The 19,237-nt window shown below is 38.0% G+C and overlaps 1 protein-coding gene across 2 annotated transcripts in view; it reads left to right on the top strand.

The window, feature by feature from the left end:
- ARL15 (ADP ribosylation factor like GTPase 15) overlaps positions 1 to 12,684 on the top strand; it is a 235,715-nt gene extending 223,031 nt beyond the window's left edge. For both annotated transcript variants that reach the window (XM_068422693.1, XM_068422692.1), the window contains exon 5: positions 8,771 to 12,684. In XM_068422693.1, coding sequence (XP_068278794.1) covers positions 8,771 to 8,923 — 153 coding nt within the window. In that variant the 3' untranslated portion in view covers positions 8,924 to 12,684. The remainder of the gene's footprint in view (positions 1 to 8,770) is intronic.
- The last annotated feature ends 6,553 nt before the right edge of the window (positions 12,685 to 19,237 follow it).

Below are 19,237 nucleotides of genomic sequence, written 5' to 3'. Positions count from 1 at the left end.
CTTTCGAAACAGAAATGGTTAATTGCAGTTAGTTCTGGGCTTCCATTGCCTCTGTGTGGACTTCGCATAACTAATAATACTCCCACCAGCAAAGGACCTGAGGGGAGGTTGAAACCATTCTGCATTTATAAACTCTGCTCTGTACCTGGTATGGAACAAGTGAAATAGGTACGACCGCTGTCTGATCTTCTGTGCATGAGAGCACACATCTCGTAGAACCACAGCTACTGCTGAATAAATGGCTTTTCGTTTGTGTTCATACAGGCTGTTGGCTTGGAATGGTTTCAGCAGAGTAAATGTGGGGAACAAACCACAAAGCCCTTAGAAATCCTGTTCTTTGCTGTTGATACAAGAATACATGTCCATACAGTGTTTTGGTGCTTTGCAGACGTGGGCACGGTATACAGATGTTATTTATTCAAGTGCCAGATTTATATACATGTTCAGGCAAATGCAGATGAATCATCACATATGCACCTCTCCAGAAAATACTGTTTAACTGTTATCTGAACAGAAAACATGGCATTTGCAGAAGGGATGTCATAATAAGGATTGATCTTTGGACTTCTCATCATTCTAAAGGTTATTTTGACATTCAACATCACAGGTAAACTTTTTTTTGGGGGGGTAGAAAGTCAGCACTTGTGTACCTGTGTCTCAGGTTTTGTTATAGTTGAAACCACAATCTGTAGTTAAAGCTACCATATTTTGCTGCTGAAATCAGCGTGGTCTGTTCTTAGTATTATATTCTGAAGTAAACCATGAATATCTGCAGTCTATTTAAAAAAAAATGCTATGAAAACTCCACAAGGGTCTGAAAGATATCTGCTTAAAGGTCTTGAGTGTTGAGTTTCTACTAGTTATTTGTATTCCTTAAGTTATTTAACTGAAGATGTAACAAAAAAACAAACCTTAGTGTGAGAAGGTAGGGAGGAGATGAGTGGTGGTATAGTAAAAGCTTTTAATAGATTTCTTGTAAAATTATCTTTGGATATGCTCCATTTTTTTTTTAACAGATTAGGGCAATGATAGTAATTTAAACAAATTATCCTAAGTTTAAATTGATCTTAAATTCAATCAGTTATTTTTGGTGTATCTTAAGAATATATTTGGATATGCTAAGAATACAGTTATATAGAAAATTGTCTTTATATGCAGTAAATTGGCATTTTTGTGTCTGTGTAGTGTGTGGGAGGGAAAATGTGATTTTTAGATGTCCTCCAAATAGCTGACTTTAACTAAGGCTAATTTTCAGCATTACTTTCTAGGATTTTATATTCTAACACTTTAACTGTAAGTATGTAGCTGCCAGACAGTGTCTGTTGCAACCCAAAGTACTTCAGAAAACACAGTGGATAAGAGAGGATGCAATAGGAGCAGTAACTTAAAGGGTTAGTTGTAGTCTTGTTGTATTAAATATGATGTCTGATTTCCATTTCTAATTAATTCTTTGGAATAAGTTAAAGAATTAAAGCTGTAGATATTAGAGGAGAATATTTTACTGTGCTTTCATTGCATGCATTTTTTTATGATGCCTCCTTCTCTGTTCTCGTTGTTTCACTTGTCACTCAAGGAGGGATGCTGTTTTGCTCACTCAGGGGTTGGGTATTGTGAGCCCTTGTATTGTTTTTCCAGCGCAGCACTGGTTGTATGAATCTTCATCTGGAAGACTGGTTTTCTCTATACAGATACACTGCTGCTGTTCTCATGTTATCTCTATGTCTTCCAGTTGTAGGAAAAGCACACGCTTATATAGAGAATATATTGGGTGAATGAGCCATGGAAGGCAAAGTATAGGTGTATGTATTTTGGCAGCTACCTGATTCTTACTGTTTCTTTTGAACAAATTAACAGATTGTAAACAAAGAAATCTAATATGCTGTAGTACATTGTTGTGTGGTAAAGACTTGCATGAAAAGAGCTGATAGGTGCTAGTAGGTCTTTGCTTCTTCTTTGCTTCCATCCATGTACATGCAAATCTCAGTAGTACTTTTGCACCCTCAGCAGTTTTCTGTCCTCACTCTCATCTCTCTTATTTGTCCCAGTCCCATTGTAATATGACCATATGTATCTATATAAAAAATACTTATCCATTTAAAAAATCTTCCACTCCCTCCATCCTGATAGATGATGCAATATTTTATATTTTACAGTAAGCACCCTTCTGTATTCATCTTCCAGCTCTCTAGCTCACTCCCCTTTTTCTTGTCTCATACTTGCGTTTGCCAGTACTGTGTGCTCTCTGTTTGGAATAGCATGTCTATGCTGATTTGCCAGGCATCCTATTTCTTCATTCAGAACAGTTAGGTATCTTCTTTAAAATACATTTTTTTCACCAGTCACTTGCAATCTGAAAAGTGTAGTGTCTTGTGGCCACTGGAGATAACAAGGATGGAAAAGTGCATCTGTTCCACAAAGCACTGTGTAAATTATTTTGTGGAGTATGTGTATAAGTGACTCTATTCCTCTTTGTAAAGACTTAGCCAAAAATATCAGCCAGGTCTGTTACTAAGCTAAGTACAAAGCTCAGTTGGAAGTGTTTCAAGTAATCTTTTGTGAAAAGCAAAATTAAAAAAAAAAAAAAGATTGGAAAGCTGTACAAACTAGAAATGCTAATTTGTGAAGTATTCACCACTACCTATGGGAGTTGTACCAAAAGGCTTCAGATGGTTTTGAAATCTTATCTAGCGAAATTGCTTACTGTGCCATCACACAGAAATGCTGAAGACAACAGTGTTGGGTTTTCTTTGTTTTTACTTCAGCAGGTCATATTTTAAAAACAAAAAAAAAAAGCAGCTCAGTTCCATAATTCTGATTATCATAATATGTGCTTCATTACTTCATTGCAAGTTTTTAACATTGCACATACAGACTTTGTATTCAGTGGCACATAAAAGTCAGCTGGCAGTGAAATATTTAGCTTCAAAGAATTAGAATTTAAGAGCGTTTCTATGGCTCATAGTGTTGTTTAACCTCAACTGGCATTCCTGGGAATAGCCCTGTGCATAAGTTGCGCCAGACCACATATCACTGTTGTTTCCCATCAGCTGAGGTACTTTCATTCCCCTCCCTGTTGCGTAAGAGGTATCCCATATGGAGTCAATAAATATGAAGTTTAGGTGTTTTAGGAGGAGTGCTTATGAGACATAGGTGCATTACAAGGATCCCTCTAGACATGGATGAGATCACTGTTATGAAGAAGCGTACGAGCAGGCACACATGAAGTATCTTTTCAGGAGGATATGAAGTGTCTCTGTAGGAAGAATAAATGTTATGAAACTTCTGCTGACAGTTTTGCACGTTAGAGCAGCTGTTCTGGTCAGACAAAAGGTCCTTTTTAGCCAAGTGGGGTGTCAGATAAAGAGATTCCTAGCAGATTTTTAGGGAAAAGCATGAAAGTGTTAACTCCTGTACAACAGTGGATTGAGCGAGCTGATTTAAGATGAAGTGGCTACCGATCCATTCCATCCACTCTTGTAAATCACTATACTCAGAACAGGACTAGCAGAAAAGGACGTGTAGCAGCTCAAGAGGCTGTGCAGTTTGCAGTCCAGCACACTAACATAAACTAGAGTGAATTTCAGTTTACTTTTTAGCATCAGTGGTGATTTAAGCAATGGGTTCCACTCTATGGTTAGTAGGTCAACATTTGTGGTTTCTATTTATTTGCCAGAATTTCCTTTCTTTTGCTTTCTGTTTTCCTTTTTTAGACTCAACTTCTTTTACCTCTAATACCATCCTTTTCCTTACTGCAACTGTTGAAAGCTTTTTTTGTTTCTTTTAAAGTCTTCTGTAGCAGTATAAATATACTCTGAGCCTCTAATTATGGTGTTTTTTTTCTATGCCACCTGCAAGCATTTTACCTTTTTAGCTGCAGTTAATTTTCTTTAAGTTACTCATTTTATGTCATTTCCCTTTTTAAAACTTAATGCTATGTGATGGACTTTTGGCTTTTTCTCTTCTCCAAAGATACTGAGTTTGTGCACGCTTTGGTCACTGTTACAGGCATCTTGCCTGTTGTTCATGGACTCGACAATCAAAATTGCCTCTCTCTCCTGCATCTGCTAAACAGTTGCTCCAAAAGGCAGATTTTTATGATGTCTGAAAAAGTAAACTCAGCATCACAGCTCAATGAAACTTTCACAATGTGAATATGGGGAACCCCAGTCTCCCATTATTACTGCATTTCTTGTCCATGCAGATCTGGGATAGATAAATGAACCATTTATTGTGGTTAATACACAGATTCAGCAAATTAGGTAATTTTAGTTTAATTCATACCTCCACCAGTCACCCTCTTGCAGTAGTACTTGCTTGATCCTAAAAAAGTCTTTGAAAAATTTAGGCTAGTGGGGACACTGACGTGACTGTGCAGCCTTTGATTAGATATAATACACATATGTTGTTACAATTTCTTTCCCCAGTAAAATTGTTTAGTAAAACAGCAATGGATGAAAAAATATTTTATCCATTAATTCTCCAAATACAGCCTGGCAATATAAGTGACTACCTGAATTTTGTATTTATTTACAACAGATTAATCAGAGTGGGTTGGAAGCCTTTTTGTGTTGGTGAAATTTGGTATTAAAATTTTGTATTCGAATGAAAATTAATACTTTCAGTCAGCTTTTTTCATGTTGAGTAATAGATAGAAATTACTGTATTCGTATATTACAGTATCTAAGTTTTCCTATACGTCTTATGTTCATGTGCGTTGTGAACTGGCTAGATGAGGTTCAGTAATAGAACATAAAAAAGCTTTCAGCAGGGCCTGGTTACTCAGCTTATGTATATCAATTTAGTAACATCGGTTCCACACTGCTATGCTAATTTACGCCAGCTGAGATTCTGGGCACCAATCCTTATATTGTGTCTTGACTTTTCTAGCACGTAGGTTAAGCAACATTTGATAACCATATGCTTAGTGTATTGTGCCAATAGAATAGGACTTAGAAGGTGGTGTGTGGGAAGAGTGGGAATAATTGCAAACGTGTATTGTTAGATTTTATTGACTTCAGAATGTGGCATAAATACAATGTCAGCTTCTCTATAAAACAAGGCCCCCATGTGGAGTCAAGACATACAGTGAGATCGTGTAAAATAGTAAAGTCTTAAAATTATGTGGATTTAGTTGCTTGTATTTTCTTCTAAGGTTGTATCTTAAAAATTTAGCAATCCTAAAGTAAACACTTAAAAATGCAAAGTCGGTGTGTAAATGCACGTCTAATGAGTCAGACATCTGAATCATGTTTGAGTCTTTATATTTTGCTTTGGCATCCATGAACACGCAGAAAGCTTTTCACCATTTATGCAAGAGGGGAAGACAAAAGAGCTTCTCTTAGGAACTCACTCCTTTTGTGCTAGTGCGATTGAAGGGAGCTGTAAAATGGTTACTGCTGATTATCTGATTATGCAAGAACTACCTAGGTGAGTGAGTATTCAGAGAATTTCAGCTTCCTTTGGATATTTCAGTGATGAGTGTGTATCCTCCTAGGTAATCTGGTAGGGAATGAGTGTGAATGATGGTCATCAGGGCAGAAAGCAACTAGAGAAACTAAAGCGCATGGAGAGCTGAGAGCATTCCAGTGGAAAACTCAACTGTATAAACAGTGTTGGGCATCTGATTGTGTTGGTCTGGTTTTGTGTAGTTGTTTCGTCTCTTGCATGTAAAAAAGGGTTCCTTTTTAAGTCTAAAAAAGCTTACTTGTTTTTAGAACTGAGTGACATCTTCTGAGTTAAAGGGGGGAGAAGTTATAGTAAATTGGAAAATATTTGTGTCTGCAAAGGTCTTTCTGGAAGTTTCAAAGTCATGGAGCCCACTTGCAAAGCTCTGGGCTTTAGCAAACTCCATTGTGGTGTGCAGTTTAAATGAGGAAATGTAGTAACATACAACAGAGTGTCCCTTGAGTTGTGGAAAATCACTTCTGTGCTACTTCTGGTTTAGTTATTTATTATTTGTAAGCCAATTAGTGTTAGTTTTCTATATTTGGATTAGAGACAAGCCATCTAGCAAATCTTTTTTTCTCTGTAGGTATGAACAAAATAGCTATTAGTTACGTGAATATAAGCAGCTGTGCTTTCATGCCATTATCAAAACTTCCCATTTCAAAAGCCACTGCTTAACGATCACTTTAATTTCAGCATTCATCTAGGGCCTATTAATGCAGATATTCTGAACTGTTTCTTAGGTGTGGAAAATGATGACAGCACATTGCTGATCTTGTTACATTTTGATTACACACCTAGAAATAGAAAAAAATAAACTTTAATCAACATTGGGCATCCAAATAAATAATTTATCTGCAAAATTTATTTCACTAAATCAATTGATGCTGTTCTTACTGCTGAAACAGAAATTCTATCCTGGCATCTGCAGTCACTGAAATATAGCTTAAAGTCATTGTGTTTTTCTTGGCTAGAGGCTATCTTGGTGAGAAACGTTGTATTTGCCCACAAACGCACAAGACTCAGTGCTATTCTGCTTACTGTCATCATTTCCATATGTATGTGTTTCTAGATATTTAATGCTTTTAAACACAAGCACTCTCCTTACAATGTAGTGGCCTTTTCCTCATAATTTCTTCATACGGTATAGCCTTGATTCCAGAGGCTATGTAAATAAGATTGCGGACAGACTTCAGTGAGCTCAAGGGGCTGATGGCAATAGTCTTCCAGTAGAGGGGGTGTGGTGGACATCCTCTGGGTTGTGAGTTTGAAACATCTCAAATTACTCAGCCATGTTGTCAGCTTAACACCAGCAGGCTGCTCTGTCAGCTAGCTGCACTGACACCTTTCTTTGTTATGCTTTTGTGCAGCTTTTACTTCCTCCCCTTATTTAGCAATCAAGGAGGCTGTTGCTGATACAGGCAAGAGAGCTTTCGTACCCTGCTTCTCCAGTGCTATGATAGATGCCATTAATTCAATGTATTAATGGTGGTAAATTCAATTTGTTGTCACTTTGGCTGCTGGAGACATTGCAATGTATCCCTTATAGAGGTTAGTATTTAGGTTCTGATCACATATAACTGTGCTAACATATCAGATACGGCACTGAGATAGCAATGCTAAAATGTAGGTATGCAGATATTAAAATACTGCTTGTTGAAGTCCCGTTTATTTCAACTCGTATGTTTTCTGAAGTTTGTTTGGGGGGAGGTGAATGTCAAGTACTGCGCTTCATTTTCACATGTTTGCAGGTTGTTATTGATATAATTCTGCTTTGTTGGAAATAGATTTTAAAAGGCTTCACCTGTATCTTAGCTGGGGAAGCAGAAGTTCCCATCTCAAAACCACCCTTTTTTTCCCTGACATTTATTACTAAACACTCTGCTCGAAATTCCCTTCTAAAGAATAAGGAACCCTTCCTGACACATTGTCACGGTTGAATTCTGATTTGTGTGAGTTGATACAGCTACAGTTGGTTTCTTCTATTAGAATACATTACCAAAACTGTTGTATAGACACTATAAGTACTGCATAGAGATGTTGCAGCTTGTTTGGGCTTTGGAAGCCTTTTTTTTTTTCTTCCTTTCTTTATTCCCCCTGCACATGGAGCCTTACACAGTGTGGCTGCAGTTGCCTGTCTAGGTCCTCTACTGCCTACCACAGCACGAGTAACTGTTCCTGTTAGGCATATTTGTGGCGCAGTCTGTGATAAAAGAAAATTAATAATATTTGGCAATAATTACAAGGAACAAGAATGTACTAAGTCAGGACTAAATACTTCTGTTGGTATGTTGACAATAGCAAGTATTGATGGGTATAATTTTGGATATAAAAACTAAATGTCTATTTTGACAAGTCAAACATGAGTGGACTTTTGGATCAAATAGTATTGGATCAAATACTATCAAAGACTAAAATTTTGATGAAAACAGTAATCTGTAGACCAAAATAACCTGCAGGCTGCTGTCTTCTGCTAAGAGACATGAAACATATGTTTTGATATTGTACTTGCTATTTTGAAAAGTGATTGGAGTATACTACTAAATGAAAATCTTTTCTTTCTCAGTCTTCTGTGGGTCTGTGTTTCTGCCTTGACAGCTGGTGTAATTAGCATCAATGATGATTGGTCTTTCCAAGAAGCTGCATCTTCCACAGTTATTTTGTCAAGGCTTATAAACACCTTAAAACTTGCAATTCTACATGCCGTCATATTCCTATGCCTCCTTGCTGCATGGTTGCTGCAGAAGTAAAAATGGAATTAGTTTAATTAAAAGGTTTCCTTCTTTATAGACATTATTAGGTATTGTTAGTAAGCAGCTGCTATACCTCACCTTTGACTGGAATGTTCAGGATTTGTACATTTTTGACAGTTCATTTGTGTATAGTCTGGTGACAAATTCTGCATCTTAAGTGTTTACCAAGAAGAGTATTATGAAACATACAGCTTTAACATTAAAATACAAACATAACCTAAGATTTCTTAGTTACTTTTGCTGGTTTTGCTGGTTTTGAACACTTGTTTCGTGTGCTTTACTCTTTGTCTTAAGTCCATATAGTTCTTCCCCAGACCTCCCATGCTGTTAAATGTATGGGTAGAATGGTAGCTTCCAAGCAGGTCACTCACCCCTAACGAAAACACTTTCAGGTCACATCGTATAACCTGTATTATAAGAACAGCTGTGGGTAAGATTCTAAAAATGAGTATCCTGATCTTTTTACATGGGGTTTTTCGATGTTTTGGTTTTGTTTGGTTTTTTAGATGAGAGACAAGAGAGTTGTCATTATAATATTAATATATTTGTCTCTTCTTTTTTTTTCTTACTAGATAAAAAAATATTTTGAACTTGAGCCACTTGCACGTGGAAAGCGCTGGATTCTTAAACCCTGCTCCTTGGATGATACGCAGGCAGTAAAAGACAGCTTCTCCCTTCTAATAAACTTGTTAGAAGAGAGAGACTTCGAACCTGCGAGAATGTGAAACGCAAGAGAGAAGAGTGGTTCTCCAGACATCACTGTACCTGCCCATTCTGCTAACAGCTTAATTATGGCATGGTATCAAGACTGTGCTGTAATATGTTGTTCATACACAGTTAGTGCAGAATGTCCTTTTGTTAAAATAAATATTCTGTGAATCAGGTACACTACTATTTCCAGTAAAGTTGTCTACACTACTGAAATAGGGAGTTCCTCTTTGTTTACCACTATTTCTGCACACTGTATGTTGCTTTCTTGCATTGCGATCATCCTTGATAGGAAATTTTACACGCACAAAAATAACATAGTCTGTTAAGGAGGAATTCTACCTGCTACCTTGTTTTTTAAAAAATAACTAATGTCTTAAGGATTTGGGAGACTAATTTGTATTAGCTTGTTTACTGACCCTTCAGTATGGAAAGCACAGCCACTGAGAACCTTAATAGGATACCTTAAAGGCAAGCAGTTTTGTGTTAATGCAAAGGTTAGTCCTGAAGTTTTACTAAGTGAAAACACAGTTGACAAGTTAGTTAGTTGATTCCTCTTCTAAATCACAGCATAACATTGTCAAAGGTAGAACCATTATTTTGCTGGAAGTTTCCTGAAAGGTAAATTATCAAACAGATGTGTGCAGGTAACAGTATTGGGGAAAAATAGGTGACATAAACAGGTGGTCTAAGTAACAATATTTTTAGAAAATATACAGAAGTTGGATAAATTAATAATTTTCATTGAAGGTAGTTTTCGATAAGAGAAGCAAAACAAATGTCTGTTAATTCAGCTGTGGAGGTTTTATTACTAGTTAGAAGTGTGACTGATTTTAAATAAGGATTGCTTCCTTTATCACTCACTCATAGAGTACTACTGTTATTGTAACATTGCCAAGGCATCTATACCATAACTAAGGGCCTTCCAGTGTTTGTACTATAAGCTTCTCTTTTCAAGGGATTATAACTTGTTCTTTCAAACTTCTTCTGGGCTAAAATGTTACTTAGAAGACAAAAAAGTATTCAATGGAAACAACATTTGTAATACATTTGGAAAAATCCCATTTGGTTCCAGTAACACAGTGCATATTTCCTCTTTCCAAGTTTTCCCCATTGTAGGTTTGCAGTTTTTGGCTGCCTTCTGTTGATTTTCTAAAACCTTATAAGCCTATTTTGTCCATTAAAGAAACATGCCAGGTCACTGATTCACCATTAAGTCAGTCACAACAGGGTATGTGCAGATCAGTCACTGGACTGGTGCACACCTTGAGTGTTGTGCCTTGTGGATTCAGCTACCCTTGTGCATGAGTGTCTGCAAACAGAAACTCTAGTGATGTGTCAGTGGTTCCTCATCGATTCTGCTTGTGTTTTGAAACTCGTAACTCCTTTTTTCAGGGCTTTGAGCAATATATCTTTCCACTCTGAGCATTTATTTTTTAAGTTTGAAGTTTATTGTAGTTTCGCACTAGTTTATATGGGGATAAGAAAATAGCAAGGATCAGCTTTTAAAGGCTTATAAAAGCCAGTTCTCTATTACTTGCAGTTATACTCTTTGTTTAAAAAAAATGTTTTTAATAGGTTTTTTGTTTACTTTTAAATTTCGACGGATTTCTTGCATTGCTCCCTCAGAATTATTTCTGACCAAATGCATGGCCTGATGATCACTGTTTTAACTTGCTTCCTGTTATTAGAGAGAAGCTGGGAAAACTGGTAAGCTCCTTGTTTAATTTTGTGATAGAATAGGCAGAAAGCCTGAAGGGCATCTCTTGCTTTGTTTTTCTTCTCTTTCCTGCCAGGTCAATCGCCTCACTCCTGATACTCTTGGAAATACCCAAGAACTGGAATTGTACATTTTAGAAAACAGAGAGGAGCCCTGTGTTGGTTCGGTTCTCTATGCACAGTTTAGATAGGACCCAGCTGCCCATCAGTTTCTCTTGTGTGGGTTAAGGAGGCTTCTTTCCTTGGATTTAAAGAGGAACTGGGTCTAATTTACAGTTCCAAACTCCCTCTTAGCTGATGTGATCTTAGGGACTGCAGAGTCCCCAGATTTCCACAAGGTCCCCATATTTCTGTCCTGCTTAGGGACAATGACAAATAAGAAGTGGTGGGGAGGAGTGAGAGAATTATTTCCCAGAGAAGGCAGGCAGTTTGGGAAGGCAAAAGGAGGGATTCAGAGCTTTTACTGGTTTTTCACTGAGCATTAGTTAGAAGATGAGAGATAAAATTTTTTTACTGTTTTTCTCATTCTTTCCCATAGAAAAGTTATGGATCAAAAGGTACAGCAAATGAAAATATGCCCAACTGTATTACATTCTTAAAACCATACTTATGGTTTTAAGACCAGTAAGTCTGGTCCAAAAACTTTAGTTTCCGAGTTACATTTGGGTCATGATTTCCCAACTATGCACTGTTGGAAGGTGCTACATGACTAACATGTGAAAGACCCAAGCAGTTGATGAGAATATGGCTTTGGCATATGCCAGTGGCCACCTAGACTAGGACCTTTTGATGCTTAATGCTTTTTCTTTACAAAAATGGCAACTGGACAGGACCAGTGATTTTTTTTTCAGAATGATTTTGAATATGCTTTTCTTACTAGTACAGTGATCATTCCTCACCACAGGCTCAAACAATACCTCATAACTGCTTAAGGCTAAGACCAACACTTAACTTTGCTTTGAATGTAGTTCTTCTGTGGTTTTGTGTTGTGGATGAACTTAATGGATGTGTATCTTTTTATGTCTATAAACACCTTCACCTTTTTATGGGGAATTAAAAGTGTTCGTAGCAGCTCACATCACGCTTCCTAAAGTGTTGTTGAATGCTCTGGATATGGTAGAATATGTAAGCACCATGCAATTTTTACACAGATGACCAATCTTAATTGTTTCTTTTTTTTTTTTTTTTAAATCTTTTCACATGTGTTCATCATTTAGGTGAAATAAACCTGGGCACTAGGCTCTACTTTCCATGCAAGTTCATTAAGGAGTGAACATTGTCTTTTTAAAAAAGATATTGTGCTTTAATGTTCTTTAGCCATCTGTTAAATTACTTTGTGTGTGTATGTGTGTGTATGTGTATGTGCCCACATTGGGCTTCTTCTCAGACCTGTGGCTGTCTGCAGTGTCTCAGCTGTCAGAATGAAAACATTATCAATCAGTATCCTACAACAGCTGGTTTTGACAAGCTTCTGTCTGCTGCCTGATGCTTTACAACTTGTCAGTAAGACCTCTTTGTCTACCGGCTCTAAGCTGGTTAATCTTACTGCTTCCATGTTGTGTCCTGTACTTGTACTTCTAGCATTTGTATGGAAAAAAAAGTTAAATCTTAGTGGGTTTTGACATTCTTCCTTGCTGTATAATGCTCCATGTGTATCTTAGCTTGCCTCTTCAAATGCGCTATACAAAAATCTGTGATGTATTATTTCATTTAACTTCTTGCATTTCATTATATTTATAGAACTTGCAGATTTTTGTACCGTATTAGTTAATACAGTTGCCTTTTTGTAATGGCAATTAATTTATATTACAAAAATTTGTATCTTTACTGTAGTCAAAAGTATTAGTTAACTGCCATATTATCTTGACTTTATACTAAAAGTACAGTGTCTATAAACAGAAGTTGACCCATTCAAGTGGACAACTGCTGACGTGAGGAACTTGTACTGTTTGTGATTTATACTTGATTTCCACTATCCAAAAAAAAAGAAAAAAAAAAGAAAATAAACACTGTGTAGAGTTGAGTTGCTAAGTTTGGATTTCTTGAGTAGTAGCCAGTTCGGGAGTATGGCACATCACCTTGATTCGGACTCTTCAAGATAAATTATTTACTCCTAGATGAAAACAAGTATTACTGTGTAGTCATTGCTAAATTATACATAGTTACACATTTACACACATACATGTATAAAACAGAAACTTCCAGAAATTGGCTGATTTATTTCCACGGCAAGATGCTGTTACTCTGGAAATATATCTGAAAGATACTGCAGTTTTGTTGGTGCAACAGAGATTGGAATGATCTTTTTACAATTATTCCATAATGTTAAACTGAGGGACAAGTTTATATGGCTAGAAAATATTTTTAAATAGTGACATGGCAAAGTACCTATACCAAAAAAAAAAGCTACAGAAGTTGAGCAAAGGAAAATACTGTGGGAAAAATAAAGGCGTGCTGAGACAACTGAATGTTATCCTATCAAGCACTGTTTGAGTAGAAGAGACTCTCACAATGCAAGTTGCAACAGCTGATGGAAGTACAGCTCTGCTGAGCCAGACTGGAGTTGCTGATTCAGCTACTGAGGTATGTTTTTTCATTTTATTATTTTTAAATCTGCCTTTTACCAAGACGAGGATGTAAATGAAAGATTTGTAAACTTGGAATATTTTTTAAATTCTTTTGTTTCATATATATAGGAACTGAAAATCTGCTAATCATGCCTAATTTGATAGCTCTTGAAAGAATTTTCATTAGCTCATTAGCCCTTTGACCTAATAGTTCAAACAAATAAAAACATCTGTTTGTGTGAGCTGTAGGGCCTAGGTTAACACCAGGATGAGAGAGTCCCATATCCTACGTGAAAACAGTATCTTTTTCAGTATCTGCAGTTGAAAGGGACCCCTGAAATCAAGGAGGGCTGCTGAATTCTGTTAGATGAAGAGACTGAAAAAGATCATTACCCTTCTCAATCCTCAGCCGTCATGAGTGAACTAACTTCATTGTGTGGGCTGGACTGAAGATCAGGTCTAATTTAACTAGTTCTGAGACATTTATGCTTAATGCTAGCTGCTTATAATGTATTTTAGCTTTTATCACAGCTATATTTAGAGAAGCCAAAGTATGCTGTATATATTTCTTGTTCATTCACTAGATTTCATAGGAAAATGTAATATGTGGTATTCTGGTGGGTTTTGATGGAATATATTCAGGACATGTATGTTTGTGCATCAAGCATGTTAAGCACTTCCATTTATGATGTCTTAAATATGCCTTAATTTTTTAATCACTGAAACTGTCTAGAAAAGGCAGATATTCAAATGTGAATATTGGTGCTAACACTAGTCTGTGCAGCTCCAGTTATCTGTGGCAGTAAGGTGGGGAGAACAGAAGAGAGATATTTTGATCATCTGGTTGTCAGGTTTACAGTAAACCCAGCAAAGTGTTTAGCAAAAGGTCCTGTGCTAGTTTGGGATGATTATGGAAAATTAAGAGTTGAGGGTGTGAAGAGGAGGAATGACATAATCCATGCCCAGCCAAATTACTATTATGGGAACAGAGGGACTCATTGCCTGAAAATAGCCTGGTTTTGGTAAAGGCCGTATTTGTAATGAAAAGCTGTTGTATAGTTGATTTCTAAGCACAGAAACATTTCCTCACACATGAAAATTCTATACATGTTTTTAAGAATCTGCCCACATGCTAATAAATAAGAGATATGAATTGTACCTATTATGCTTGTGTGCAATATCAGGAAAGCCATTCACAATTAATTTTCTCAATTCTCACTATTAGATTGTGAGCTAAAACTGACAAAAAATAAAGCCAGCAATCACTACGTTTCTTCTCTACCTGTCACCTTGAAATAGTGAAATGCTGTTGTTCATTTTTATTACTATGCCATGTAACTATAATTTATTGCATTTCAGTGTGCACTGGAAAGTATTTGCATGTATTAAGTAAAACAAGACAAAAATAAATCCGTTTGTGGTTTGGCAAATTCCATGTATGTAGAACTGCCCTCCTTCTAAGAAGACATTTACGGTTGGAGTACAGAAGCCTCATATTATAGCTTTGTAATAAATCATGGAAATCCCAAACAAAAGATCTGGTACTGTTTAAATGCATAGTCCCAAAGAGTGTGGAGGAGAGAGCAAAATCATGACTTGCATATACATGCTGCAAAACCAAACCAAGTTTAGTGGCCAATCACACAGCAAAGTATTTGGTATTTTAACAATGTGGCAGTCTTGGATTTGGAAGGTTGATAGATTTTTCAGGATCAAAAGGGCATTTTGTAAAAAGTTTAATTTTATGGTTGGTTACATTTTGGGCCTGTCAACTTTGACACAGTCCCTTTAAAGCAACAAGCAACAATTCCTGCTGTGTGTTAAGGCTGACACTCTAAAAATGTCTTCTATAGAAATTAATCCATTCCGCATTCTGTTAGCACATGCTGAAATAGAATTTTCTGTCCTGTGTCCCCTTATCTCCTTTACTTGAAAGCACATACCCGTTTTCCCCTAATACACATCTTGCTATTTCTTGAAACAAAAGCTTCGTGTACATCTCATAGCAGGCTTTTTGTGCTACTGTATTGAATAGCATATCCTCAGAGAAGCTTGTACACCCAAATTACAGAATTACTGTATACCTTTCAGAGACCCTATTGCAGCATACTAAATGTGTGTATTTTTAATGCTCATAACACCAAATGTCTATTTGCAAAACTACATCAGAATTCTTTTATTATAGTGTTCCCATGTATGGTGTTTTTGTAAGACCTAGAGATTCAAGATGTGAATGGGATTGTACCATTTAAAATTAACACCGATTAAACTACAATATCGGGGAAATTGCTTTTTTTATTTAACAGTAGAATGAACAATGCAATCTCATCATTGCCTCAATATTTACCTTGCTATAGAGAAGAAATGAGCACTCATTGTCAGTAATGTAAATTATAACGGCCTTAGTCCATCTTTACTAAATTGCTTTGTTTGCCAATGAGGTAGTTTTAATCCTCTCTAGTTTACACATGTGCGTCAGTTAAAGTTGAAAGCCTTCCTTCAAGTATCTGAAACTAAGGTTAATTTAAAAAAAAAAAAATGCTAATTGCCTTTTCTAAAAATACTTATGTACATGATTTGCAGGAGTGTGACTGATGCAGAAAAGTTCACTGTTTACCTTTAAAATATAGAGCATGACCTTTTGGTTACAGTAAATACAGTACTGCAAGTCTGGTAAAGTCATCACATATACTAAAGGTATTGAGACCATTTACCTCACATTCCTCCCTATTAGCTTCCACAATTAACATGATCCACAGCTGAAAAAATAATTCTAGTTGTCAGTGATAAATGGGGTGAAATCGTCAATCACTGAAGTTGACAGTATTATTTTAAAAAGATATTGCAAACAAATGTTTACCCGAAGATAGCAGTATGTTGCTGAGAGTTCGTTCCTCGGGACTCTCTCATTTCATTCACATGGCAAGCTAACTTTAGTGCTCACTTTCAGACTAAAGAGAGCTTTTTTTCTTTTTTTTTTCTGTAGCATGAAGAGTACCAAACACTCAAGCACCAAAGTCTTTAGCAGAACCAGGAACATTCCTGGTAACTCTCTGAGATCTGAGATAGAACTTTAGCTTTTTGTTTATTTGTTTTCTTTTCTTGGTATGATGTGCAGACCTGAGGTTTCGGTTCAGGCCTGTCTCTACTGAGAGGTGCCAGTAATATAGGAGTCTGGTATTATGGGCTATATAAATATCTTGCCTATTTTTAGCACTTGCTTTTGATCTCTGAAGAATTTTACTATCAAGGTCCGGTGGTTTCATATGTAGATGTATTGGTGACCTAGACATTAAAGAAAATGCATACAGTGTTTGTAGGGAAGAAATCTCTTGTTTTTTTCATTCTTAATGCTGAGGAGAAATCTCCCATAAAAATGCTTTGGGATGGTGGATCTTGTTCTGGTTGCTTGTGAGAGATTCAGCAGGCAGTTTTGCCTTTAGGTTTGGGCAAAATCAAATGGAGGAGAAACTGTGCCTGCTTTTAAGTTTGGCATTTTATACTACGTGGATACTGGTGATTAGCATGTTCTCAAGCACTTCATCTGTGAGAACCACTTCATGTCTAACGTGATTAGGGTCTGCAGGAGGTGGTCACTACTAATCAATGTTTCGAGTCACTGATTTGATCCTTTTAATTCCTGCCTGCATGTAAAGTTTAAAAAAACCCTCGGTGTTCACACATGTTCACACATCTCTCTCCTGCATCGTGGAAGTGTGCCCTCAGAGTGGTTGCTGAGGCAGGTCTGGAGTTCCCCTTGCCCTCAAAAGGATCAGTTCATTCTCAGTTGTCTCCAGTTGAGACACAGTATTGTGGACTCTCTTCATGAGAGTGTGCATGAAGACCCATTTCTCACCACCTTTTGCATTTCCATCTTTGCATATTTTGGATGGAAAGTCTGGTTCATGCAATAACTGATCTTTCATGATGGGTTTATCTTTTAGTAAAGCAGGGGCTATTACAGGAGGACTAGCTCTGAGGTTCTGTTTTATGATTAAAATTACAGGTTACAATGCAAATAGTAACTAGAAAATGTAACTGTTAGTCAATGGGTTTGAGTATGACTAAAAGCCAAGATCAAGCATGACCTGGTCCAGCTGACTGATGCTGAAAATGGATTCTCATTTGCTAATCTTGGAATTAAAGCAGGAAAAGTTGCCAAGAATAGACATTGTCCAGTTCAGCAAGAGGGGTGCAGAAGGTTAGCCCAGTGTAATTGGAGATATGGGCCACCATTGCGAATGACACTGAGACCTCTGTCTCTTTGCTGGGAAGCAGGGACAGCCATTTGCCTGAACCTGTGACCTGTAGACCATAAGATATTTAATACGTCCACCACAGAGCTGAGGGGAGACACCAGTTTGAGGAGATACTGGTAGTGGCTCTACCTTGCCAGGTCATGCAGACCTACATCTCCTTCCAGAGGAGGGATCAAATGCCCAGCGGCCGCTGTCCAGGCAGACCCCGCTGCTCACCAGCAACATGCCTCTGCCACGGGAGCCCTGCCTAAGTTGTTATGAGCTGCATGGAGTTCAAGAGCCACAAGCCAGCCATGCCTGGCTTTCTGAGATAAGCACTTTTCAAGACAATGAAAGAAACACTGAAATGGGAAAATCGGTAATGGTGGCATGCCTCCACACCTGTCATGCTGTGTTACAGTTTCAGTCTTTGATTGTTGGTCCCATAAAGGTGTCAGTTTTTTCATGTTATTAAAGCAATTAGAGTTATTATACTAAATTTGTCCTTTCTGAAGGGAGCAAGAACAAATGAGGGAGGATTTGCATACAAATTGAGCCTGGATGTGGGGGGAAATCACAGCAGGTCTGCTCGGCAGACAGATGAGGTGGTGAGGAGACATTACAAAGGATCACGGGCTGGAGCCACCCTCCTTTGCAGCCCTTTGGTGGTGACCCTTTGAGGAATGTCTCCCAACTGTCTGGCAGATTCATTTGAATGAGAGACAGTTTGGCGCGCTGTCATCCCGGGCAGATCAAAGCCCACTCCTCTGTCGGCTGGAGGAGACATGTGGAAGGCTTCCCCTCCCCCAGCAAGGCCTTTCCCCCAGCGCCGCTCCGACCTCCCTACTGCTTCTCTCAGAGAAGCACCCCTGTGTAACGGCAACTGTCCCACCCTGTGCTTTTGGGCATATCAGCTTGCCTCGGTAGCAGGAGCATGGCGGTGGTCACCTTGGAGCCGGCGAGCTGGGCTTCCGGGTGGCTATAGTGGGGCTGTGCCATGTGTCGTGTCCCAGGAGGGGCGTCAGGTCGCCATGCAGGTGTTTGTAGTTCAGAAGAGCAAGGCGAGGCGGACAGTAGGTTTCAAAGCTGGTTTAAGTGGCAACAGAGTTGGCTTTTGGGCATGGGAAGCCATTTGCAATGTCTAGGCTTCCCGCCCTGGTTGTGTTTCTTTACACAAAGTTCCCCTTGTGTTTCTAGGGACAGGGGGAGGGTGTTTCTTGCTCACAAAAATGCTATCGAAAACTTAGAAAATATATTGATTTTTTCCCCGTGACTGCATTTTATGCCCCAACTCACTGCTAAACAAAGCATGCCCCCATGAAGATCAGTGACGTAAAGGAAACATGAGCGCATGGCCCTCTCCAGGGACTCGATGAGCTCAGAGCGTGCACATTGTCACCTACAGCATTACGTTTGCCAGAAAGTCCCTGCTCACCTGAAGCAATATGGCCCTTTGACTTTAAAAGTGAGCATTGGTAAAGGGGGGAAACACAGACGAGAACAATGAATTCTTAAGTTTTAGTCCTATCTCTGACCTTGCTTCCATGACTCTCTGAGCCTCTTCATGGATGTGATACTTTTTTGCTGCTGCTTTGAACATAGATACAGGGCTTTGAGGGTGCATTAACTTCTGTGAAGTGCTCAAGTACACCAGAATGTGGGATTTTCTGGTGGCTATGGGGCTCATGCCTTTACTGGTTTGTAAAGATTTAGCCTATAACCTCTGTGATAGCCACCTTGCACCCAGAGATGTAGGGAGAAGTTTCTAAGTACTTTGGGTATTCCACAGCTGCCTCTTTAAAAGAGA

This window comes from Nyctibius grandis, chromosome Z (genome assembly GCF_013368605.1).
Source record: "Nyctibius grandis isolate bNycGra1 chromosome Z, bNycGra1.pri, whole genome shotgun sequence".
In the NCBI taxonomy this organism is placed as follows: Eukaryota; Metazoa; Chordata; class Aves; order Nyctibiiformes; family Nyctibiidae; genus Nyctibius; species Nyctibius grandis.
This window is presented reverse-complemented; position numbering and strand designations above follow the sequence as displayed.